This window comes from Mya arenaria, chromosome 7 (assembly GCF_026914265.1).
Source record: "Mya arenaria isolate MELC-2E11 chromosome 7, ASM2691426v1".
Classification (NCBI taxonomy): Eukaryota; Metazoa; Mollusca; class Bivalvia; order Myida; family Myidae; genus Mya; species Mya arenaria.
The window spans coordinates 51,507,409-51,534,752 of NC_069128.1; the positions used below are offsets into that span (position 1 = coordinate 51,507,409).

A 27,344-nucleotide genomic window follows, 5' to 3' on the forward strand; every position below is an offset into this window, starting at 1 on the left:
GATGGGCCACAGGTATAGGATCAACCAATGATAATGAACGTTACTTGATGATGGGCCACAGGTATAGAATCAACTAATGATAATGAACGTTACTTGATGATGGGCCACAGGTATAGGATCAACCAATGATAATGAACGTTACTTGATGATGGGCCACAGATATAGGATCAACTAATGATAATGAACGTTACTTGATGATGGGTCACAGGTATCGGATCAACTAATGATAATGAACGTTACTTGATGATGGACCACAGGTATAGAATCAACTAATGATAATGAACGTAACTTTGTGTTGGGCCACCGGTATAGGATCAACTAATGATAATGAACGTTACTTGATGATGGGCCACAGGTATAGAAACAACCAATGATAATAAACGTTACTTGATGATGGGCCACAGGTATAGGATCAACTAATGATAATGAATGTTACTTGATGATGGGCCACAGGTATAGGATCAACTAATGATAATGAACGTTACTTGATGATTGGCCACAGGTATAGATTCAACCAATGATAATGAACGTTACTTGATGATGGGCCACAGGTATAGGATCAACTAATGATAATGAACGTTACTTGATGATGGGCCACAGGTATAGGATCAACTAATGATAATGAACGATACTTGATGATGGGCCACAGGTATAGGATCAACTAATGATAATGAACGTTACTTGATGATGGGCCACAGGTATAGGATCCACTAATGATAATGAACGTTACTTGGTGTTGGGCCACAGGTATAGGATCAACCAATGATAATGAACGTTACTTGATGATGGGCCACAGGTATAGGATCAACTAATGATAATGAACGTTACTTGATGATGGGCCACAGGTATAGGATCAACTAATGATAATGAACGTTACTTGGTGTTTGGCCACAGGTATAGGATCAACTAATGATAATAAACGTTACTTGATAATGGGCCACAGGTATAGGATCAACTAATGATAATGAACGTAACTTGGTGTTGGGCCACAGGTATAGGATCAACCAATGATAATGAACGTTACTTGATGATGGGCCACAGGTATCGGATCAACTAATGATAATGAACGTTACTTGATGATGGGCCACAGATATACGATCAACTAATGATAATGAACGTTACTTGATGATGGGCCACAGGTATAGGATCAACCAATGATAATGAACGTTACTTGATGATTGGCCACAGGTATAGAATCAACAAATGATAATGAACGTTACTTGATGATGGGCCACAGGCTTAGGATCAACCAATGGTAATACATGTTACTTTGTGGGGGCCACAGGTATAGAATCAACCAACAATAATGAACGTTACTTGATGATGGGCCACAGGTATAGAATCAACTAATGATAATGAACGTTACTTGATGATGGGCCACAGGTTTAGGATCAACCAATGGTAATACATGTTACTTTGTGGGGGCCACAGGTATAGGATCAACCAATGATAATGAACGTTACTTGATGATGGGCCACAGGTATAGAATCAACTAATGATAATGAACGTTACTTGATGATGAGCCACAGGTTTAGGATCAACTAATGATAATGAACGTTACTTGATGATGGGCCACAGGTATAGGATCAACTAATGATTATGAACGTTACTTGATGATGGGCCACAGGTATAGGATCAACTAATGATAATGAACGCTACTTGGTTTGGGGCCACAGGTATAGGATCAACCAATGGTAATACATGTTACTTTGTGGGGGCCACAGGTATCGGATCAACCAAAGATAATGAACGTTACTTGATGATTGGCCACAGGTATAGGATCAACCAATGATAATGAACGTTACTTTGTGGGGGCCAGAGGTATCGGATCAACCAATGATAATGAACGTTACTTGATGATTGGCCACAGGTATAGGATCAACCAATGATAATGAACGTTACTTGATGATGGGCCACAGGTATAGAATCAAATAATAATAATGAACGTTACTTGATGATGGGCAATAGGTATAGGATCAACTAATGATAATGAACGTTACTTGATGATGGGCCACAGGTATAGAATCAACTAATGATAATGAACGTTACTTGATGATGGGCCACAGGTATAGGATCAACTAATGATAATGAACGTTACTTGATGATTGGCCACAGGTATCGGATCAACTAATGACAATGAACGTTACTTGATGATTGGCCACAGGTAACGGATCAACTAATGATAATGAACGTTACTTGATGATTGGCCACAGGTATAGGATCAACTAATGATAATTAACGTTACTTGATGATTGGCCACAGGTATAGGATCAACTAATGATAATGAACGTTACTTGGTGTTGGGCCACAGGTATAGGATCAACCAATGATAATGAACGTTACTTGATGAAGGGCCACAGGTATAGAATCAACTAATGATAATGAACGTTACTTGATGATGGGCAACAGGTATAGGATCAACTAATGATAATGAACGTTACTTGATGATTGGCCACAGGTATCGGATCAACTAATGATAATGAACGTTACTTGATGATTGGCCACAGGTATACGATCAACTAATGATAATGAACGTTACTTGATGATTGGCCACAGGTATAGGATCAACTAATGATAATGAACGTAACTTGGTGTTGGGCCACAGGTATAGGATCAACCAATGATAATGAACGTTACTTGATAATGGGTCACAGGTATAGAATCAACTAATGATAATGAACGTTTCTTGATGATGGGCCACAGGTATCGGACCAACTAATGATAATGAACGTTACTTGATGATGGGCCACAGGTATAGGAACAACCAATGATAATGAACGTTACTTGATGATGGGCCACAGGTATCGGATCAACTAATGATAATGAACGTTACTTGATGATGGGCCACAGGTATAGGATCAACTAATGATAATGAAGGTTACTTGATGATGGGCCACAGGTATAGAATCAACTAATGATAATGAACGTTACTTGATGATGGGACACAGGTATAGGATCAACTAATGATAATGAACGTTACTTGATGATGGGCCACAGGTTTAGGATCAACTAATGATAATGAACGTTACTTGATAATGGGCCACAGGTATAGAATCAACTAATGATAATGAACGTTACTTGATGATGGGCCACAGGTATAGAATCAACTAATGATAATGAACGTTACTTGATGATGGGCCACAGGTATAGAATCAACTAATGATAATGAACGTTACTTGATGATGGGCCACAGGTATAGGATCAACTAATTTTAATGGACCTTACTTGATGAGGGGCCACAGGTATAGAATCAACCAATGAAAATACATGTTACTTTGTGGGGGCCACAGGTATAGGATCAACTAATGATAATGAACGTTACTTGATGATGGGCCACAGGTATAAAATCAACTAATGATAATGAACGTTACTTGATGATGGGCCACAGGTATAGGATCAACCAATGATAATGAACGTTACTTGATGATGGGCCACAGGTATAGGATCAACTAATGATAATGAACGTTACTTGATGATGGGCCACAGGTATCGGATCAACTAATGATAATGAACGTTACTTGATGATGGGCCACAGGTATCGGATCAACTAATGATAATGAACGTTACTTGATGATGGGCCACAGGTATAGGATCAACCAATGATAATGAACGTTACTTGATGATGGGCCACAGGTATAGAATCAACTAATGATAATGAACGTTACTTGATGATGGGCCACAGGTATAGGATCAACCAATGATAATGAACGTTACTTGATGATGGGCCACAGATATAGGATCAACTAATGATAATGAACGTTACTTGATGATGGGTCACAGGTAACGGATCAACTAATGATAATGAACGTTACTTGATGATGGGCCACAGGTATAGAAACAACCAATGATAATGAACGTTACTTGATGATGGGCCACAGGTATAGGATCAACTAATGATAATGAACGTTACTTGATGATGGGCCACAGGTATAGGATCAACTAATGATAATGAACGTTACTTGATGATTGGCCACAGGTATAGAATCAACCAATGATAATGAACGTTACTTGATGATGGGCCACAGGTATAGGATCAACCAATGATAATGAACGTTACTTGATGATGGGCCACAGGTATAGGATCAACTAATGATAATGAACGTTACTTGATGATGGGCCACAGGTATAGGATCAACTAATGATAATGAACGTTACTTGATGATTGGCCACAGGTATAGGATCAACTAATGATAATGAACGTAACTTGGTGTTGGGCCACAGGTATAGGATCAACCAATGATAATGAACGTTACTTGATAATGGGTCACAGGTATAGAATCAACTAATGATAATGAACGTTACTTGATGATGGGCCACAGGTATCGGACCAACTAATGATAATGAACGTTACTTGATGATGGGCCACAGGTATAGGAACAACCAATGATAATGAACGTTACTTGATGATGGGCCACAGGTAAAGGATCAACTTATGATAATGAACGTTACTTGATGATGGGCCACAGGTATAGAATCAACTAATGATAATGAACGTTACTTGATGATGGGCCACAGGTATAAAATCAACTAATGATAATGAACGTTACTTGATGATGGGCCACAGGTATAGGATCAACCAATGATAATGAACGTTACTTGATGATGGGCCACTGGTATCGTATCAACTAATGATAATGAACGTTACTTGATGTTTTTCCACAGGTATAGGATCAACTAATGATAATGAACGTAACTTGGTGTTGGGCCACAGGTATAGGATCAACCAATGATAATGAACGTTACTTGATGATGGGCCACAGGTATCGGATCAACTAATGATAATGAACGTTACTTGATGATGGGCCACAGGTATAGGATCAACTAATGATAATGAACGTTACTTGATGATGGGCCACAGGTATAGAATCGACTAATGATAATGAACGTTACTTGATGATGGGCCACAGGTATAGGATCAACTAATGATAATGAACGTTACTTGATGATGGGCCACAGGTATAGGATCAACTAATGATAATGAACGTTACTTGATAATGGGCCACAGGTATAGAATCAACTAATGATAATGAACGTTACTTGATGATGGGCCACAGGTATAGAATCAACTAATGATAATGAACGTTACTTGATGATGGGCCACAGGTATAGAATCAACTAATGATAATGAACGTTACTTGATGATGGGCCACAGGTATAGGATCAACTAATGATAATGAACGTTACTTGATGATGGGCCACAGGTATCGGATCAACCAATGATAATACATGTTACTTTGTGGGGGCCACAGGTATCGGATCAACCAATGATTATGAACGTTACTTTGTGAGGGGCCACAGGTATAGGATCAACTAATGATAATGAACGTTACTTGATGATGGGCCACAGGTATAGGATCAACTAATGATAATGAACGTTACTTGATGATGGGCCACAGGTATCGGATCAACTAATGATAATGAACGTAACTTGGTATTGGGCCACAGGTATAGGATCAACCAATGATAATGAACGTTACTTGATGATGGGCCACAGGTATAGGATCAACTAATGATAATGAACGTTACTTGATGATGGGCCACAGGTATAGGATCAACTAATGATAATGAACGTTACTTGATGATTGGCCACAGGTATCGGATCAACTAATGATAATGAACGTTACTTGATGATGGGCCACAGGTATAGGATCAACTAATGATAATGAACGTAACTTGGTATTGGGCCACAGGTATAGGATCAACCAATGATAATGAACGTTACTTGATAATGGGCCACAGGTATCGGATCAACTAATGATAATGAACGTTACTTGATGATTGGCCACAGGTATCGGATCAACTAATGATAATGAACGTAACTTGGTATTGGGCCACAGGTATAGGATCAACCAATGATAATGAACGTTACTTGATGATGGGCCACAGGTATAGGATCAACTAATGATAATGAACGTTACTTGATGATGGGCCACAGGTATAGGATCAACTAATGATAATGAACGTTACTTGATGATTGGCCACAGGTATCGGATCAACTAATGATAATGAACGTTACTTGATGATGGGCCACAGGTATAGGATCAACTAATGATAATGAACGTAACTTGGTATTGGGCCACAGGTATAGGATCAACCAATGATAATGAACGTTACTTGATAATGGGCCACAGGTATCGGATCAACTAATGATAATGAACGTAACTTGATGATGGGCCACAGGTATAGGAACAACCAATGATAATGAACGTTACTTGATGATGGGCCACAGGTATAGGAACAACTAATGATAATGAACGTTACTTGATGATGGGCCACAGGTATAGGATCAACTAATGATAATGAACGTTACTTGATGATGGGCCACAGGTATAGGATCAACTAATGATAATGAACGTTACTTGATGATGGGCCACAGGTATAGGATCGACTAATGATAATGAACGTTACTTGATGATTTTCCACAGGTATAGGATCAACTAATGATAATGAACGTAACTTGGTGTTGGGCCACAGGTATAGGATCAACCAATGATAATGAACGTTACTTGATGATGGGCCACAGGTATCGGATCAACCAATGGTAATACATGTTACTTTGTGGGGGCCACAGGTATAGGATCAACCAATGATAATGAACGTTACTTGATGATGGGCCACAGGTATAGGATCAACTAATGATAATGAACGTTACTTGATGATGGGCCACAGGTATAGGATCAACCAATGATAATACATGTTACTTTGTGGGGGCCACAGGTATCGGATCAACCAATGATTATGAACGTTACTTTGTGAGGGGCCACAGGTATAGGATCAACTAATGATAATGAACGTTACTTGATGATGGGCCACAGGTATAGGATCAAGTAATGATAATGAACGTTACTTGATGATGGGCCACAGGTATCGGATCAACCAATGATAATGAACGTTACTTGATGATTGGCCACAGTTATAGGATCAACTAATGATAATGAACGTAACTTGGTATTGGGCCACAGGTATAGGATCAACCAATGATAATGAACGTTACTTGATGATGGGCCACAGGTATCGGATCAACTAATGATAATGAACGTTACTTGATGATGGGCCACAGGTATAGGATCAACTAATGATAATGAACGTTACTTGATGATGGGCCACAGGTATAGAATCAACTAATGATAATGAACGTTACTTGATGATGGGCCACAGGTATAGGATCAACTAATGATAATGAACGTTACGTGATGATGGGCCACAGGTATAGGATCAACTAATGATAATGAACGTTACTTGATAATGGGCCTCAGGTATAGAATCCACTAATGATAATGAACGTTACTTGATGATGGGCCACAGGTATAGAATCAACTAATGATAATGAACGGTACTTGATGATGGGCCACAGGTATAGAATCAACTAATGATAATGGACGTTACTTGATGATGGGCCACAGGTATAGGATCAACTAATGATAATGATCGTTACTTGATGAGGGGCCACAGGTATAGGATCAACCAATGATAATACATGTTACTTTGTGGGGGCCACAGGTATCGGATCAACCAATGATTATGAACGTTACTTTGTGAGGGGCCACAGGTATAGGATCAACTAATGATAATGAACGTTACTTGATGATGGGCCACAGGTATAGGATCAAGTAATGATAATGAACGTTACTTGATGATGGGCCACAGGTATCGGATCAACCAATGATAATGAACGTTACTTGATGATTGGCCACAGGTATAGGATCAACTAATGATAATGAACGTAACTTGGTATTGGGCCACAGGTATAGGATCAACCAATGATAATGAACGTTACTTGATGATTTTCCACAGGTATAGGATCAACTAATGATAATGAACGTAACTTGGTGTTGGGCCACAGGTATAGGATCAACCAATGATAATGAACGTTACTTGATGATGGGCCACAGGTATCGGATCAACCAATGGTAATACATGTTACTTTGTGGGGGCCACAGGTATAGGATCAACCAATGATAATGAACGTTACTTGATGATGGGCCACAGGTATAGGATCAACTAATGAAAATGAACGTTACTTGATGATTGGCAACAGGTATCGGATCAACTAATGATAATGAACGTTACTTGATGTTTTTCCACAGGTATAGGATCAACTAATGTTAATGAACGTAACTTGGTGTTGGGCCACAGGTATAGGATCAACTAATGATAATGAACGTTACTTGATGATGGGCCACAGGTATCGGATCAACTAATGATAATGAACGTTACTTGATGATGGGCCACAGGTATAGGATCAACTAATGATAATGAACGTTACTTGATGATGGGCCACAGGTATAGAATCAACTAATGATAATTAACGTTACTTGATGATGGGCCACAAGTATAGGAACAACTAATGATAATGAACGTTACTTGATGATGGGCCACAGGTATAGGATCAACTAATGATAATGAACGTTACTTGATAATGGGCCACAGGTATAGAATCAACTAATGATAATGAACGTTATTTGATGATGGGCCACAGGTATAGAATCAACTAATGATAATGAACGGTACTTGATGATGGGCCACAGGTATAGAATCAACTAATGATAATGAACGTTACTTGATGATGGGCCACAGGTATAGGATCAACTAATGATAATGAACGTTACTTGATGATGGGCCACAGGTATAGGATCAACCAATGATAATACATGTTACTTTGTGGGGGCCACAGGTATCGGATCAACCAATGATTATGAACGTTACTTTGTGAGGGGCCACAGGTATAGGATCAACTAATGATAATGAACGTTACTTGATGATGGGCCACAGGTATAGGATCAACTAATGATAATGAACGTTACTTGATGATGGGCCACAGGTATAGGATCAACTAATGATAATGAACGTTACTTGATGATTGGCCACAGGTATAGGATCAACTAATGATAATGAACGTAACTTGGTATTGGGCCACAGGTATAGGATCAACTAATGATAATGAACGTTACTTGATGATGGGCCACAGGTATAGGATCAACTAATGATAATGAACGTTACTTGATGATGGGCCACAGGTATAGGATCAACTAATGATAATGAACGTTACTTGATGATTGGCCACAGGTATCGGATCAACTAATGATAATGAACGTTACTTGATGATGGGCCACAGGTATAGGATCAACTAATGATAATGAACGTAACTTGGTATTGGGCCACAGGTATAGGATCAACTAATGATAATGAACGTTACTTGATAATGGGCCACAGGTATCGGATCAATTAATGATAATGAACGTTACTTGATGATGGGCCACAGGTATAGGAACAACCAATGATAATGAACGTTACTTGATGATGGGCCACAGGTATAGGAACAACTAATGATAATGAACGTTACCTGATGATGGGCCACAGGTATAGGATCAACTAATGATAATGAACGTTACTTGATGATGGGCCACAGGTATAGAATCAACTAATGATAATGAACGTTACTTGATAATGGGCCACAGTTATCGGATCAACCAATGGTAATACATGTTACTTTGTGGGGGCCACAAGTATAGGATCAACCAATGATAATGAACGTTACTTGATGATGGGCCACAGGTATAGGATCAACTAAAGATAATGAACGTTACTTGATGATTGGCCACAGGTATCGGATCAACTAATGATAATGAACGTTACTTGATGATTTTCCACAGGTATAGGATCAACTAATGATAATTAACGTAACTTGGTGTTGGGCCACAGGTATAGGATCAACCAATGATAATGAACGTTACTTGATGATGGGCCACAGGTATCGGATCAACTAATGATAATGAACGTTACTTGATAATGAGCCACAGGTATAGGATCAACTATTGATAATAAACGTTACTTGATGATGGGCCACAGGTATAGAATCAACTAATGATAATGAACGTTACTTGATGATGGGCCACAGGTATAGGATCAACTAATGATAATGAACGTTACTTGATGATGGGCCACAGGTATAGAATCAACTAATGATAATGAACGTTACTTGATGATGGGCCACAGGTATAGAAACAACCAATGATAATGAACGTTACTTGATGATGGGCCACAGGTATAGGATCAACTAATGATAATGAACGTTACTTGATGAGGGGCCACAGGTATAGGATCAACCAATGATAATACATGTTACTTTGTGGGGGCCACAGGTATCGGATCAACCAATGATTATGAACGTTACTTTGTGGGGGGCCACAGGTATAGGATCAACTAATGATTATGAACGTTACTTTGTGCGGTGCCACAGGTATAGGACCAATCAATGATTATGAACGTTACTTTGTGAGGGGCCACAGGTATAGGATCAACCAATGGTAATACATGTTACTTTGTGGGGGCCAAAGGTATCGGGTCAACTAATGGTAATAAACGTTACTTTGTGCGGTGTCACAGGTATAGGACCAATCAATGATAATAAACATTACTTGGTTCGGGGCAGAACTTGTTGACGATGCAGCCGTCCGGTTGCAGGCATGAGTAACGTGCCGTAGAACCACTTGGTAATGGCACACAGATGGTCCCAGTAGGACAGTTATGGTCCATGCACTTGCCCAAGTACCTCTAGAAACAAACAAAAGTAGCGTTATAACTTGTGTTTATGTACCTCCGAAGCAGTCAACAGACTTAATTACTTGTACCAGTGATTCTAATTTAACGTGAATCCTATGTTCCTATAAAAAAAATCCCACCTGTAAATAATTTTTAGCAAAATCTTACTGTACCATAGAGCACTCGTACAATCGCTCGTTTTAGAATATTTTTTTATGTAAGCTTGTTGCTGAAATATAGTTATAAAACATCAAAAGTGGAAACTAGAGAGACAAAACCATTAGCCTCCAAATAAGTGTACACTTGTCCATGTTCCACTGATAATTTATTTTTCCGTTGCAAATAATTTAACAGGAACTGCAAGTACAACAGAATATAAAAATAAAATAATGTATTGATCCTTATTTAAGTATCCGACCCAGAAATATGTGAGTTTTGGATGGCGTCAAAGGGGACTCATTTTCATACCGTTACCGATCGATACCAGTTAAAGAGAGGACCAATTCTCGTACTGTTGCCGACCAATACACGTTTAATGGGGCTCATTTTCACACTGTTACCGACCGATACCAGTTTAAGGGGACTCATTTTCATACTGTTACCGACCGATACCAGTTTTAGAAGACTCATTCTCAAACTGTTACCGACCAGTTTAAGAGGACCTATTCTCATACAGATAATATAAAGTCAAATATTGTAATTACTTACCCGCATACTGTCTATGTGTTCCACGTCAAAGTGATTTGCCGTAGGCTTGTGCCTGAAGTTGGCACTTGGTACACTACTTCTTGACTCGTTGTGAAGTTCACATATTGCCAACCTCTCAAAAAAGTCCACAGACTCGCACCTTGTATCTCTTAGACAGTGCCACATACATATGTCCAGCTCTGAGGTTCTAAAGTTCAAAACACCATGGTTACACAGACCCACGCCAGTGTTATTTGAGAGTGGTTCGGGTTCGTTCGGAATTGAGCACTGTCCAAGCACTTTCGAAAACAGAGTCGAGTAGTAATACAGAAAGCCCAGACTTTCGAGCGAGTGATACAAAATGTTCATTGTTTTTAGCGGTTATTTGAAACATTTACTCAGCAAGCGAGCATAAAATTCTGTTTTTGACGTACAAAAAAGAAATTCCGCTTAAAAAAATCAAGAGTAATGATTCGAACAATACTGGGTCCAAAAAATATCCATACCAAATGAAATAGCAGCAAAGAGTGTCAAATGTGGCATTAATAAAACAAATAAAACACGCCTAAAACGATTAAACTCGTTAGAGTGTCCACACCGACTTCAATTGAAACAATTTAACAATACTCTTCTGTAAGTTTCATCATGCAATTAGATTTGTTTTACAACTTCAATTGTGCAAATAGATAAACAAAGAGGCCTAAGAATTTTTAAATATAAATATATGTGTTTGTATGGTGAGCAAACATGGTAACGGCGTCCGCCACCAACGGAACCAACAGATGTACATGTGTGAACACAATTAAAAATAATTGCACGTTATAGAATATTGAATATTGTGTTCCAATGATTTTTGCTGTGAATGTACGGTTATTCTTATGCCCTGTCGTCTTGTCCTTATGGCCATGTGGGGTTTAGTTTATAATGATTTCTTTTAATTAACTCGACTGTGAGCTGTGGTTGTGTACCGGAAGCAGGCACCTTTTGGTGTGTAGGCCAATGAGCATCGAGGATCTTTCAAATGTTCTGTTCATTTACTTTAAAAGGATCGATTCTGAAGAATGCACTAACAAATAGTTCCAAAGAGTATATTTCAATTAGTCATTTTTTTCGGTAGAAAAAGGCAGCATATACATGGTGATGTTTTTGGTGGGAAATAGACAAGCGAGGATTTTTCAAATGTTATGTTCATTTGTTTCACGAAGATCGATTCTGACGAATACACCAGCAAACACCAAACAAGTTAAGAGTCCAACTTTAGTTTGATCTACATAAATGGAGCATGCTACCTCGGCCTACGGTCGAATCATACCCGGGTCGTGTTGTCTTGAATTACGCTGTATCTATTGGTTTTTATTTGTTCGGCTTTTATGCTTTGTTGATTTATGTAGCGCTGTATTTATTGGTTGGTGTTTGTTAGGCATTGATCCTTGTGATATCTCGTATAGCGCTGTACTTACTGTTTGGTGTTTGTTAGGCCTTGAAGCATTGTCTTCTGTAGCTATGTATCTATTAGCTGGTGTTTATTAGATCTTGATCCTTGTGTGGTCTTATGTAGCGTTTTATCTACTGTTTGGTGTTTGTAAGGCCTTGGTCCTTGTGTCTTGTTTAGCGCTGTATTTATTGGCTGGTGTTTGTTATGCTTTCATGCTTGTGTTGTCTTGTGAAGCTATGTATTTATTGGTTGGTGTTTGTTAGGCTTTCATGCTTGTGTTGTCTTGTGAAGCTATGTACTTATTGGTTGGTGTTTGTTAGGCCTTCATGCTTGTGCCGTCTTGTATAGCGCTGAATCTACTGTTAGCATTATCTTGTGCAGCTATATGTCTATTGTTTGGTGCTTGTTAGGCCTTTTAGCATTGTCTTTTGTAGCAATGTATCTATTGTTTGGTGTTTGTTAGGCCTTTAGGCATTGTCTTGTGTAGATATGTATCTATTGTTTGGTGCTTGTTATGCCATTTAGCTTTGTCTTGTGTAGCTATGTATCTATTGTTTGGCGTTTTTTAGGCCTTGATCCTTATGTTGTCTTATGAAGCTATGTATCTATTGTTTGGTATTTGTTAGGCCTTGAAGCATTGTATTCTGAAGCTATGTATCTATTGTTTGGTGTCTGTAAGGCGTTGGTCCTTGTTTTGGCTTGTGTAGCGTTGTACCTATTGTTTGGTATTTGGAAGGCCTTGAAGCATTGTCTTCTGTAGCTATATATATATATTGGTTGGTGTTTGTAAGGCCATGGTCCTTGTGTTGTCTTGTGTAGCGTTGTACCAATTAATTGGTGTTTGTTAGGCCTCGATCCTTGTGTTATCTTGTATCTATTGATTTGACCTTGATCATTCGGTTTTTAAACAAAAAATTAGTTCAGTTTAGGCTCTTTTCACCTTTCTATATTTCCGTCTTATCACTGTACATCTGTCATTACATTTTGTTGTTTGTAATAGATTTGTTGCTGATTTTGTAATCGATACGTTGGCAGCCCTTTATTGGATACTAGTATTTTGCTGGCGCCCTTAACTGATATATTGATTCCTGGTAATGATAATGATATTAGACTTGAAATAGATATGTTGCTGCACTGGTAATGGATCTGTTATTGCTGTTCTGTTAGTAGATATGCTGTTGTTGTCCTGCTAATCGATGTGTCGTTGTTGTCGCAGTAATTGATATGTTGCTGTTGTTCTGGTCAAGAATACATCGTCCTCGTCTCCTACTTATCCTCCAGGATATTGTCCTTGTATTGTTTATTTTGTTGCTGTTGCTCTGGAAATGGATATATTTCTGTCCTGTGATGGATATATTGTCTTGTTTCTTGTATTAACATGCATGGTATTGGTTATATCTCCTTGGTCTCCTAATAAGCTTTATAATTTAACGATTATGTATTAATTATACAGTCTCACTTGTAAAATCGATGTTGCGGCTTAATAAAATTGTAATATTCAAATGTCACACAAATCGCAGGTGCACAATGTCAGTTAAATTCAACATTACTGTGAAGTTACATGTGTATAGGTGCAATAGTTTTGGCATTACATTCAACATAAGAGTTTGTGTTTTCACTTAACGCATTAACCACTTATATACTTTACTTAAAATTTCACCTCAATCGTAACCATAATTATTACAATGAGGTTACCAGAAGATAAATATAGGTGAGATTTCAGCAAAAGTGACCCTTTGGACTTTTAAAAATGGCTTGAGCTTATATCATGGATGAGTTTATTTCAATAACCACTCATGAGATGGTCTCAAGTTTCATAAATATTGGTCAATTTTCGGCAACATATTGCACTTATAGATTTCAAACATTGGCTTAATCACAAAGCCGAAGTTGTGCACATAAATATATTACTCTCTTAAACCACCCACGGGTCCAAGACTATCATAAGCATGGTCTTAATTGACATAATTCATAGTCTTATCTCAGCAAAATGACCTTGACCTCTACGATTAACTTAAGCTAGTATAAAATATGTGTTTAATGTAGTTACCACTAATGTGATGATCAGAAGCACCACAAAACTTGGTTGAATCTTACCAAAATGACCCTTTTAACTTCTAAGAATAACTTCAGCTAATATTATACACATGTTTCAGTTACCACTTACATGTATGTGATGGTATAAAGGAACATAAACCTTGGTGGAATTCAGTAAGGGTTACCTTTGGGTTTAAAAAATGGCCCATGCTTTGTATTCAAAGCGCATTTCATGCATCGCAGCATGTTTTTATTTTAATAACCACTCATGAGACCTCAGACCTGACACTTAACTTAAACCTTGGTCAGACTGACAGAAAGAAATGACCTGTGAACTTAAAAATGTGGCTAGTTTTGCAAAAAAGCAACATTGAAGTATACCCTAGGTGAAGAAGAGGGGTCATATAGGTTGTAAATGGATGTCAGTGTGTTTGATGGTGGGTAGATATACCATATATTGTACACAGAATTACTCAGGACAGTTTAACTAAGAACCATAAAACTTCACTGGTAGTCTTTCTTGAAAAGTAGATCTATATTTTCTTCGGAGTCAATAGTAATAATGATAGTCAATGTTGTTAGGAATTTTTCAAACAATAATGTGAAAACAAAGAGGGTTCCTTCATCAGTAGATGCCCACTGTTGTTTATCAATCAGTATGTCAAAGACCGAATCAACAGTTCTTAAGTTGACCAGTAATGAAAAAGATGAACCCGTGACCAGTACTGCAATAGATGAACCCTTGATCAGAACTGCAATAGATAACACCTGATCAGTACTGCAGCAGATGAACCCTTGACCAGTACTGCGGTAGATGACCCCCACTGACCAGTACTGAAATAGATGATCCATTCACCAGTACTGAAATAGATGAACCCTTGACCAGTACTCAAGCAGATGAACTTTTTACCAGTACTCAAACAGATGAACCTTTGACCAGAACTGAAACATATGAGCCCTTGACCAGTACTGAAATAGATGAGCCATTGACCAGTAGTGAAATATATGAACTCTTGACCAGTACTGAAATAGATGAACCATTGACCAGTACTAAAAAAGATTACCCCTATTGGCTGTCAGTATGTCAATTAGCAAGGCCATTGCCTACAGTGCTTTGAATTAGTCATTGCATTTATTATTCTTCAAACATCTGAATCCATTGTAACTTATGTTTCTGTCCTGACCCAAGTTGCACTCCAAGGGCATTGAATTGAATTGAAACCAAACGTCTCTTGTTTTATATTTTAAATACAACACACAACCTTTGCATCTAATACAGACCTTTATTCATCAAAAACATCTAACTGTACACAGTGTGAATGACTGCTACCTTTAACAATTCCATTTGAACAACTCAACTCAAAATGATTACCGACATCTTAAGACAATTCTGATTTAGCATTAACCGCTCAAAAATAAAATCTAACCATTTCAAAAAAAGCATTTCCACTCTATCTACCCTGTTATAAAATAATATCACACTAATTAAGGTAATAATTTATTGTCATATCTTTATTACTTTTTAATAGTGGGAAATTCCAAAGATCTGACCCTAAAAACCCAAACTTAAAATATTTCAAAAAGTATCTACGGTATGTATGAATTGAAACCAATTTCAAAGTGTGACTGGTAATTTATAAACTGATTATAATATATGGAAAAGCTTAAAAAATGCTTGAAACTCGATGGTTTAAATAAAGATACCCAGAACACTAGCACATTCATTGATTGGAAACTATTAATCTAATAAGCACTTTTAACTTGAATAACTGTTAAAAGTCGGCCCTATAAGTATAATTCCAAGGAAACTGACCTACATGTACTTACTTTCATAGAAATTGCTCTACGTTATGCAACTCAACTAAATTTAATGGGAAAGGGCAGGTTTTTTAAGGTGTTGGCAAAGGGTCAGAAAATAGCTCATTGAGCTAATGTGTTTTGTTATCAAATGCCTGACTTTAAATATTAGAGTCTGAACTATCAATCGGTGAAAAGAGGTAGCAACATGAGAACCCACATTGTGTAAGGTTAAAACATTGGTATTGCTAGCAAAAGTTGCAATACATTAGAGATAATGATAATAATTATATGTAGTTACCAGTAATTATTTACATTCACCTAGTCCTTTCTATAGATAAAACTTGACGTTCATATTGTATAACACGCAAGGAGTTATGACGCATTGTATATTTCAGGATTAGCGTGAAGTCATTTAACCTATAATATAAGACGTTACAAATATCAACTATTCTTTTTTTTTTATATAAACCTATGTTGTCAGTTACATTTCTTTAAGAAGAAAATACTCAATTGCAGAAGATACTGCGTATTTCTAATCATAATGAATAATTATTTTAAACGTTAATATAAAGGATTGGTCACATTTGTTCTTGCCACTTATGCTGTATGAATACAGTAGGGCAAGAGAGCAAATACCCCCAAAAAACCAGGGCGCTTCATGGAATTTCCTTGCATGCCCTATCTGAGTTCATAAATCATAAACGCAAGAATAAGTGCGATCAATTCTTTACTGTTATCACATTGATTGATAAGTCCTCAGTTGCAGTGGTGTTCACAAATACCAGTATTAATGATACATTTATTCTGAATGACATTACATCACATATTCAATTTCTACAGTATTGCATTCCATTTAAAAAAAGCCAAAACTTTCACACAAAATGGTATAATCGAACTATTAATCAAATCAAATCAAATAAAGAAACAACTTTCAAACTGTTAACAGTTCCTTTACCTATAGGAACATTCAACACACCCTAGCATACTGTGCAATTTTTACAATATCATATAGCTTTAATTATTACCATACAATTATTTGATCATTTTATTGCAGTTCATAATATGTCAAATTATTCTGTATAACAATACACAGTATCATACCATTCAAAGCCTTTTTCAATCATGATAAAACAATAAGAACTAAAGATCTCTTAAAATATGTAAAAACAATGCAACTTATTCCATAAGCTGAATGCAGTTGTGTGATAATTTAATCCGTAAGCTCAATGCAGTTGTGTGATAATTTATTCCGTAAGCTCAATGCAGTAGTTCAATATTCAAAACTGAGCTCAAATATTTCAGTTTAATAGGCAAAAGACATAGAAACTTTTTCAAGTTACAGACAATACGAAAATCAAAAATATAACCCCTGTCCAACGTTGAGATTCTTACCTTTGGCAAGAGTACAATATCACCCAATCAGTATTCTAACTATTACCTCCACATTGTAAATAATAAACATAGTTGTTCCATGTTTTCCAGAAAGCCTGGCTTTGGTTCTGCTTCAGAACTTATTCCTTTTACCGGTATACATGATTTAACTACTAGAACAAGTATATAGCATTGTAATTTCACATATGGATAAGCAAACTAAAAAGTTTGGGAAAACTTGGTTAGTAAACAAAAGTATTGCCATGGAAACAATGAATTAACATAAAGTGAAGAAAAAATCAAAAACACTGGAAAACAATCAACATCAAGTAGACATTCGTGGTGCAGGAAAGCCTTATTATTTAAAGCACATTTCTGATACGAGGTTTTCGCACATGTATTGTAAGTTTTAAGTATAAGATGTGGTACATAAAAACTACTATAATGACATTTCTCCTACACATGTACATAAACTATAATGTAAAAATGTATTATGCATAAAAGGATTTCTTCAAATAGATTTCAAAATGTTATTTAAAAAAAAGTAGAATACAGCCATAATTCAAAAACACTTCCTTTCAGCTTACCTGACCCATATCTTGATGTGTGAGCAAGTACATGTAGATATTTTTTTTCCAAAAAAAAAAAATGACCACTGGAGAGACAGGAAAAAATCCTGGTCACATATTTTTTATGGGTCAGTCAGTTAAGGCCAAAACCATTTATGTTTGATTGTGGCCGTGTACATCAGTTCCCATTTGTATATAACTGGCTAAAACTTTAGTCTGGTCAAAGATAACCAAAATGTTTATTGATTGGTCAATATTTATCCAATAATAAGAACTGACCAATCAAACCATATTCGTGTGCTAACCAGCCAAAAGTATAACCTGTGGACAACTTATACAAGTATTATACAATTGGCTGCGGACAATATAATATTTGGACAAACTATTGAGGTAAAATCGAACATAGATACTAATATTCTAAAATACATTTGAAATCAAATGTTCTAGCATATTGTTAACAGTTAAAAATAAAATATCCAACCAAAAATTACCGTCATATTAACCTTGATATGCCTTTGGTGAAATATTAAAACTTATGTGTTTTACAGAATTTATCATGTTAAAAATTCTTAAAATCAAGCAACAATCCTAGAAGGTGATTTGCAAATGAAATATTAAAAACTCAAGCTACAATCTTAAGAATTAACAACCAAAGCTAAAAGTTATCATGATAAAAATATAAATGAAACATGTATATAAAGATAAAGTAACAAAAAAGTCAATGTTTATCCTTGACCTCCGCAGATAAAACCATTGGTAAACATTTAATAATAACACATTTCAATAATAAACTTATTTTCTGAGTTTCAAAATCTGAACTGAGGTTAACCATCTTGTTCCTTAAGCATTGGTATGGTTTATGGTTTACTGTCAGTGGATATTCCTAATTTCACATGCATGTATGTATATATAGGAGTTGTTGTTAACAAGTATCTTTGCATCTATAGTCACATTAAAATAATAATGAATTTACCTTCAGAAATATCATTTCCTATCTGGATTTTGCACAGTATAACGTCCTCTCCCCACCCCCTCCCACCCAAAATAGAAGGTTATGACAACTTTACCCCGAGCTTGAGTTAAAATTATCTGTGATTATATAAATTTTAATAATTTTCATAAGTCTGACCAAGTAATTCTTAACTTACTAGTTATTCCCCTTTCAGAAATATTGTAACATTACAGAAAGGAGTTACTTAACTTTACTTAAGGTTTCATTACATTGTTAAGAAATCATTCAGCAGAAGCATATTTATAAATATGGGTATATACATGTACAGGCACGAATGATTGATATTGTATCTGCTATTCACTGCAAATAAAAAGACAAGACAACTTGTAAATTGATTGTTATTATACCAAGTTTTCTACTGTTCCTTTCAGCCAAACATTTCATATTTTAGAAAACATTTGAATGAAGATGAAATTTTATTACAAATTGCATTGAATAAGGAGTTCTAAACTGAAAGAATAACAGAAATTTCTAGCATGTCACACTATCCTTCAATATAGGACTCTGTCATATCAAAGCAAAATGTAAAATAGTGATTATCATTAAAGCTCAAATAAAAACTATTCATTGCACAAATGTGAATCTGCTTCAAAGCAACAGTGTAAAATGAAAACATGGAACTTAAAGCTAAGCAATAAAAATTTAGTGTAAAAATCCTTACATATAAAAGAGTTAACAAGCACATTACATGTGTATTTGATATTAAACCTTTTTGTGTCCTTTGACAGGCAGTCAATTGCTCTGAACTTTGTTAAAGTTAACAACATGATTAACCACATTGTTTTTAACTTGAATTATTGAATGTGCTCACATATTTGACTACAAAAAAGTACAGCTGAGGCAGCTGGCCATATCTTGGTTTAAACATATTTTAGTTTTGAGAGAAACATACAAAGTATGCAAGTCCTTATGAAAGTCCTTTTCTGTATACAAATGCATCCATAACAAACTTCCAGAGCAGTAACCATTTGAAAGTAAACAATTATGATGTTAACAATTTTGTTAACTTAAACAAAGTTCTGAACAATAGCCTCAACATATTCCAAAAACATTCTACTCAATTGCACATTTTTGATTATGAAGTCAGTGTACTTAGTTTAAAGTTTACTTTATTATTTCAACAATACATGGAACTAATATCCTATTTTAAGGCCAAGCAGAAAAAAAGAAAATATTCTTCTAGATAATATTCTTCTAGATACATAATTTCTGTAAGAGAATTATATATGTCATAAAAATAATTTGCCTTCTATAATACATTTTGGCGAAATGTCTTTCAATAATAAAAAATAGGTGTGACAGCCATAGGACCAACATCACTGATCGAAATAAGCACAAGCCCCAAAACAATACACTTTTTGAACATTTTTTCTGATTTGTTCAAAGTTTGGAATTCAAATAGCAGATTTCTAAGGCATTTAAGAATGGCTAGATATCTTGCATGTTCATCCTAGTCTGAACTGATGGCAGCAAAATTTATACTGATATCATTCCTATCTGATTACAGGGCACTTAACACATATGTTTTCATAAAATAAATATTATACAAATATACAATACACTATTGTGATACAAAAATATTAAATTATATTATTATATCTCTAAAAATCAAACCTGAATGACAACATATTGAAATAAACAATAACAATGCAAAAGAACATTCTATAGATAATATCATAATGATATCAATTCTATAGATAATAACATAGTGAAATCATTTCTAAAGGTAATAACATAATGCTATTTTTTCTATAGATAATAACAATGATATCATTCTAAAGATAATAACATAATGCTATTATTCTATAGATAATAACATAATGATATCACTCTATAGATAATAACATGATGAAATCATTCTTAATATAATAACATAATGAAATCATTCTAAATATGATAACATAATGATATCATTCTATAGATAATAACATAATGATATCATTTCTATCAAGTTACTTTATACACATGTACACATTTGCTGTGATTTAAACATCTGCAGCTGATTGAAAATACTGATCTAATCTTTAGTTTAGTCTTAGTTTGCAATAAAATAATAAATAACTTCCTTTTAGACAATTGGATGCTGTAGGCTAGTTTGCACATAAAAGCAATTTGATTGGTTAACATTAATATTTGGATAGATGTTGACCAATCAGTAAACATTTTGGCTAACTCTAACCAAACCAAAGAATAAACAAGTTTTAAACAATTGGGGCATCTTTAAAACCAAAAGAAATCAAAATGTCGTACTCTTGAAATTGAAAACACTTTCAAAATCTATAGCATATAAACTTAAACAATAAATACCAAACAATTGCTGACTTATTCCCGCTAGATCATTATTCAAAATATACAAATAACCGGCAATAAAACTCCATAATGGTGAACAACCACATCAAGAAATAGATATGAACTAATAACATATTGAAACGATAGCTTATAAACTACAAACAAAATTGACATACCAAGGGGCATTTACGAAAAGGATCTAAATGATATTATATAAACAAGGAGATAGAACCTTTTTACTGTCACCCTCGATACACACCTCACTAATGAACTGCAATGGAATCTGATCATTGGCAATATATGAATATTTATACACTACATACATGAACATATCACCTGAACCATGGCAACTTAATACCCACAAATACAACACTATTTCTTCCATGAGATACAAATTGATTATTCAATAAGACTACTGTAAAAAGATTTAATTTCACGGCGCTTTTACGAGGCAATCCGATTGCAAATATTAAGCTGAAGTTTTGATATTTGTAATTTTTTCATGAATTAATAAGGTTGCACATGTACAATGGACGGTTCCCTATTCTTGATTTTTTAAGGAATGTTCAGGTCACAAATTGAGAAACCATGGGTTTGTTAATCATGCATTTTATGAATGAATAAAGACATGAGCTTATGATCGCATGAGATATAAATTTACCAATGTTTTCTGATGATCAACAAATGACATAGAAAATTTAAATCTGACAAAATTGGCCTACACCATTTAAGCGCACAAAAAAATCACCTCGCGAAACTAAAACTATCTACAGTATAAAGACATGATCACAGAAACAGCATCAAACAGTTTATACAATTAATAAGTAACAGTTTTGTCCTTGACCTTAAAAACTCAACCAAGATTTACTTCTTGGTGAATGATCTAATCCAATAAAAATATATTATGATCCTCAAAATTATGTGTAATTAATTAAATATGCGTTAAGATCATTGCAATCAATATTTTAAGGGCTTGTTGTAAGGCAGACGTGACTACTCTTTATAGAAATATGAGTTACGCCTTGCGCTAATCTCTCATTATGCCCTATCATTTTCTGGTGAGTCTGTATGGATTGGTCTCTTTATCTGTTTCCACCAACTATATGGGTCGACACAGATTTGCCCATCATAATCGTTAAACCAGTTTATTTTAGGTAACCTAGTTTTGCCCTATATTTTTAGATAAACTAGTTTTGCTCCTTATTTATAGGTGACCTAGTTTTGCCCCATTTTATTAGGGGGACCTAATTTTGCGCCCCAATTTTTATGTGACCAAATTTTGCCCCGTATTTTAAGTTGACCTTATTTTGCCCAATATTTATAAGGTGACCTAATTCTGCCCCACATTAATAAGCAACATATTTTTGTCCCATTTTTTTAAGGGGACCTAGTTTTGCCCTTACAAATTACTACGGAGAGTACCACTAGACATATTAACTGATTACCTCGGCATAGTTCTGTTGACAACTTTTTTATAACATCTGTAAATTGTATCCTTAGATGAATTTCCCTCATCATCAATGCTGTAAGTTTATAACACAATAATATAGGGTTGATCAGAATGGTCTCCCATCATAACTGCTGAGACCTTGACCTAGATCTAGTTTTGTTGTACATAATATCTGCTAATTTGCAACACTTTATGAGTTTTCCCACCATCAACTCTGTTATCGAGTTTGTATCACTGAGTAAGAAACATTATTAGGTGACATTAATAGAGATTTTTTCATAGTATTGTTTCAAAATTAAACCCATGTATATTTTTTCCTCACCCTATCGTCCTCCATTATCCAACTAGAGTTCAACCTTGACAGTGATCAAAATTGGCTTGTAAAAAACACTGGGTTTTGTGACAGGTTTGAATATTTGGGCTTTATGTGTGATATGATTTTATCATAATATGGACTTATTGCATTCCTGCTTGTTAGTTATGTCTTTATTTTCGATAACTGCCATCGTCACTGTTGTTGCCACTTGGTGGGTCTATAACAATCTCGGGCGCACCGATCAGCCCGTCTTTCTCGTCTTTTTCACTGTCCTCCTCGTCGATGTAGAACGCCACGCCCATTCCTGTGCGTCCTGGTGCCTTCCCCGTTGGAGAACTGGGAATTGTGGGAAGGCCTTTTACGTCTCGACCATTGTCCTTCTTGTGACGCTTTTTGTGTTTCCTGGAAAATTTGAGGTTTGTATATACAAATATTTCACATTTTGAAAGAGAAACGTAATATTTGTTACCAGTGTTTTGCTTAGTATTACTGGACCAGATAACCTACATTATCTTATTTTGTAACTTTTATTGACATTTCAGACATTTCCCAACAGCATTCACCTTAAGCCTTATAACATTCACTAGGGATAAATATGAAATAAAATAAAGAGCTGCATCACACTATTAAGGCCCAAACTGGATTTACTTTGTGAAAGTATGTTATTGACATTCATGTAATATTTGGTTCGTAAAGTTCAGAGTGCAACAATCAAAGCTTTTCAACTTTGTTCATACCACTGAAATTGGACCATTGGGTTTGAAAAGAAACATATGCTTCAGAACATGAAATTAGAATTCTGTGTATCAGATATGTCGCCTGACAGGAGGTGAAGTCACCATAACCTTGACCTTCTGACCCTAAAATTAGAAGGGGTCATCTACTAGCCATGACCAATGTGCATACCTATCTGTGTTTTCTATCTTGAATTCAAATATTCTGACCAAAAGTCATAATGAAAGAACAAAAAGGCTGATCATATTATGAAAGAGAATATAGTTCAAACTTTAATGCAGATTTAATCTTTTGACCCAGTTTATATTGGGAAATTTCTTTTTCCTAACATTTGACCTTTAGCCAAGTTTTTTTTTAACTGAGGCACGGACCATGTGATCCTGAGAAGATCCATATTTATTATTGCTAAAGACAACATGCAAACCATTATTCTGACCAAGTTTCATATTTCTGACCAAGTTTCATAATAATTGGATAAAATATTGAATTGAGGAAAGGTATGGGGGGTTTTCTCAAAGATTTGACCTAGTGACCTAGTTTCTGACCTGAGATAACCCATATTAGTATCTGTTAAAGCTAATATACAGATATGTATTCTGAATGTGTAAGTTTCACTACAATTGGATGAAAACAATGAAAGTAATGATGTTATTTTTTCTCTGAGATTTGACAAAGTGGATAAGTTTCATGGCAATTGGATAAAAAAATGTTGAATAAATGACAGTTATTGTTTTTACTAAGATTTGACCTAGTGATCTAGTCCTTTACCTAAGGTGTCCCATATTCATGTCATCATAAAGACAAGTATTTTGACCAAGTTGCATAACAATTGGATCAAAGTATTGAATTTATGACATGAAATAAAAGCTTTAACGCAGAATTGTTCACAACACAAAACTGACTGCCCAACAGAGCTACTGCCTGCCAGCCGTTTTTCGCCATTTTATATCCTGTAATAATTGTTGAAACTGGCTAAATACTGAAGTATAATGCAGATGGCGACAATGTCAAACAAGGTAACCCCTTTGCAGGCGACACAAAGAATGAAGCGCAAGTGCAAAAATATATTTATACCCAACATGGGAAATTCGAGAACTAAGTTGCAATAAGTAGTAATTAAAACATTCTTGCAAAAAGTAACCAATGTGTAATGTTTAATTCAGAAACAAATATTAAAAGCTAACACAGACAACTATGAAAACAAAATATGAAACCTATAGGTGTTTTTCTGTGCTAACATGCAGTCCCTATATACATGTAATACCTTTTCACTTTCAAGACCACTGGTTGCCCATTTTTAAAGATGCTAAAAACAAAGGGTTTATTCATCATTTTATAGTCAATATTTTGGTTATGAAAACCTGTTCTTCTTGGCAGTGAAACTTATTTGCATCACTATGAGAAAACAAATATGAAATAACAATCAGATTTATATAAACTGTTCAACCTTATTGTGTAATTCTCCAAATTTTTTATCAAAATCGCTTTTTGTAACCGCTTTCTTTTAAAAAAAGGCTACTTAAATTATGGTATAACAGGCCAATTGTTTAGAACATTGCTAAAATTAACAAAGTTGTTAACATCATTGTTAATTACTTTCAAATTGATACCTTTTTGGCAGTTAAATGGATACACTTGTAATCTGTTTTATGTCTAAAAAGATTTGTGATCTACAGTATCTCTTACAAGATTTGTGATCTACAATATCTTCAACAAGGTTTTTGATCAACTTTATCTTTAACAAGATTTGTGATCTTTATCTCTAACAAGTTTTGTGATCTACTTTATCTTAAACACGTTTTGTCATCTACTTTATCTCTAACAAGATTTGTGATCTTCTTTATCTCTAGCAATATTTGTGATCTGCTTTATCTTTAGCAATATTTGTAATTTACTTTATTCCTATCAAGTTTTGAGATATGTGATCTTCTTTATCTCTAACAAGATGTGTGATCTACTTTATCTCTAGCAATATTTGTGATCTGCTTTATCTTTAACAAGGTTTGTGATCTACATTATCCCTAACAAGATTTGTGATTTACTTTATCTCTAACAAGATTTGTGATCTACTTTATCCCTTAAAAGTTTTGTGATCTACTGTATCTCTAACACGATTTGGGATCTATTGTATCTCTAACACGATTTGTGATCTACTGTATCTCTAACAAGATTTGGGATCTACTTTATTCCTTAAAAGTTTTGTGATCTACTGTATCTCTAACACAATTTGTGATCTACTGTATCTCTAACACGATTTGTGATCAACTTTAACTCTAACATTTTTTGAGACAATGGTTTCAGACGTACTTGTTCCATTTAGAAATTTGAGCCCATCATGAAATATTTCAATGTTGCTAATGGCATTGTTATATCTTACAAAGCTCTGAACAATTGGCCCAATGATAAATATCATTCATTTTCTGTGCAATAAAATATACACCCATGCTTCTGTATAACAACCATTGTGACTTCCACACAACTGGGACATCCTTGTTTTCTGTATTTTTCTCATTTATTTTCTACATACAATTTTTCACATCAAAAGATTTATGATATTTTTGTGGACCTTTTTATGCTGTATATCATTAATAATAATCTCACATATACACACAAACACACATAGGTACACACACAGAGTGAAGTCTCTTATTTATCGTGAAAAAGGTTGCATTTTATAAAATGTTCTTTTGATTGTTATGACTTACTGTGTCATAGTTTTTGTCATTATTCCTATAAGATATCAAGTATTTTCCATTTTTCTATATGGGTCACATATTTGGCATTCTTTGTATTTTTTTTATCTGAGTTCAATCCTAGGTACTATGTGTCAAATGGACAACAATATTTATCAAAATCATTGGCCTCTGGTCAAAATTCCAGACCACCTCCACCCTACAGGTCACAGATACAACAGTTGACAATGTATACAATTCAAGTGTTATGGTGGGTAAGCCAAATTAAACCACTTAAGAATCAATACGATCAACTCCAACCTATGATCAAGCAACCACAGACACCTTTGTAGACCACTTCGATCCTAAATTACTACATCGCTTGTACACCACTCCAATCCTCATCTTCTTCTTATAAAATGTTCTCCT

General features: G+C 35.3%; 1 protein-coding gene across 6 annotated transcripts in view; it reads right to left on the bottom strand.

The window, feature by feature from the left end:
• Positions 1-15,964: 15,964 nt before the first annotated feature.
• The window catches only part of LOC128240877 (sodium bicarbonate cotransporter 3-like), an 85,719-nt gene continuing 74,339 nt past the window's right edge, over positions 15,965-27,344 (bottom strand). For all 6 annotated transcript variants that reach the window (XM_052957854.1, XM_052957852.1, XM_052957853.1 and 3 more), the window contains one exon: positions 15,965-23,910. In XM_052957854.1, coding sequence (XP_052813814.1) covers positions 23,679-23,910 — 232 coding nt within the window. In that variant the 3' untranslated portion in view covers positions 15,965-23,678. The remainder of the gene's footprint in view (positions 23,911-27,344) is intronic.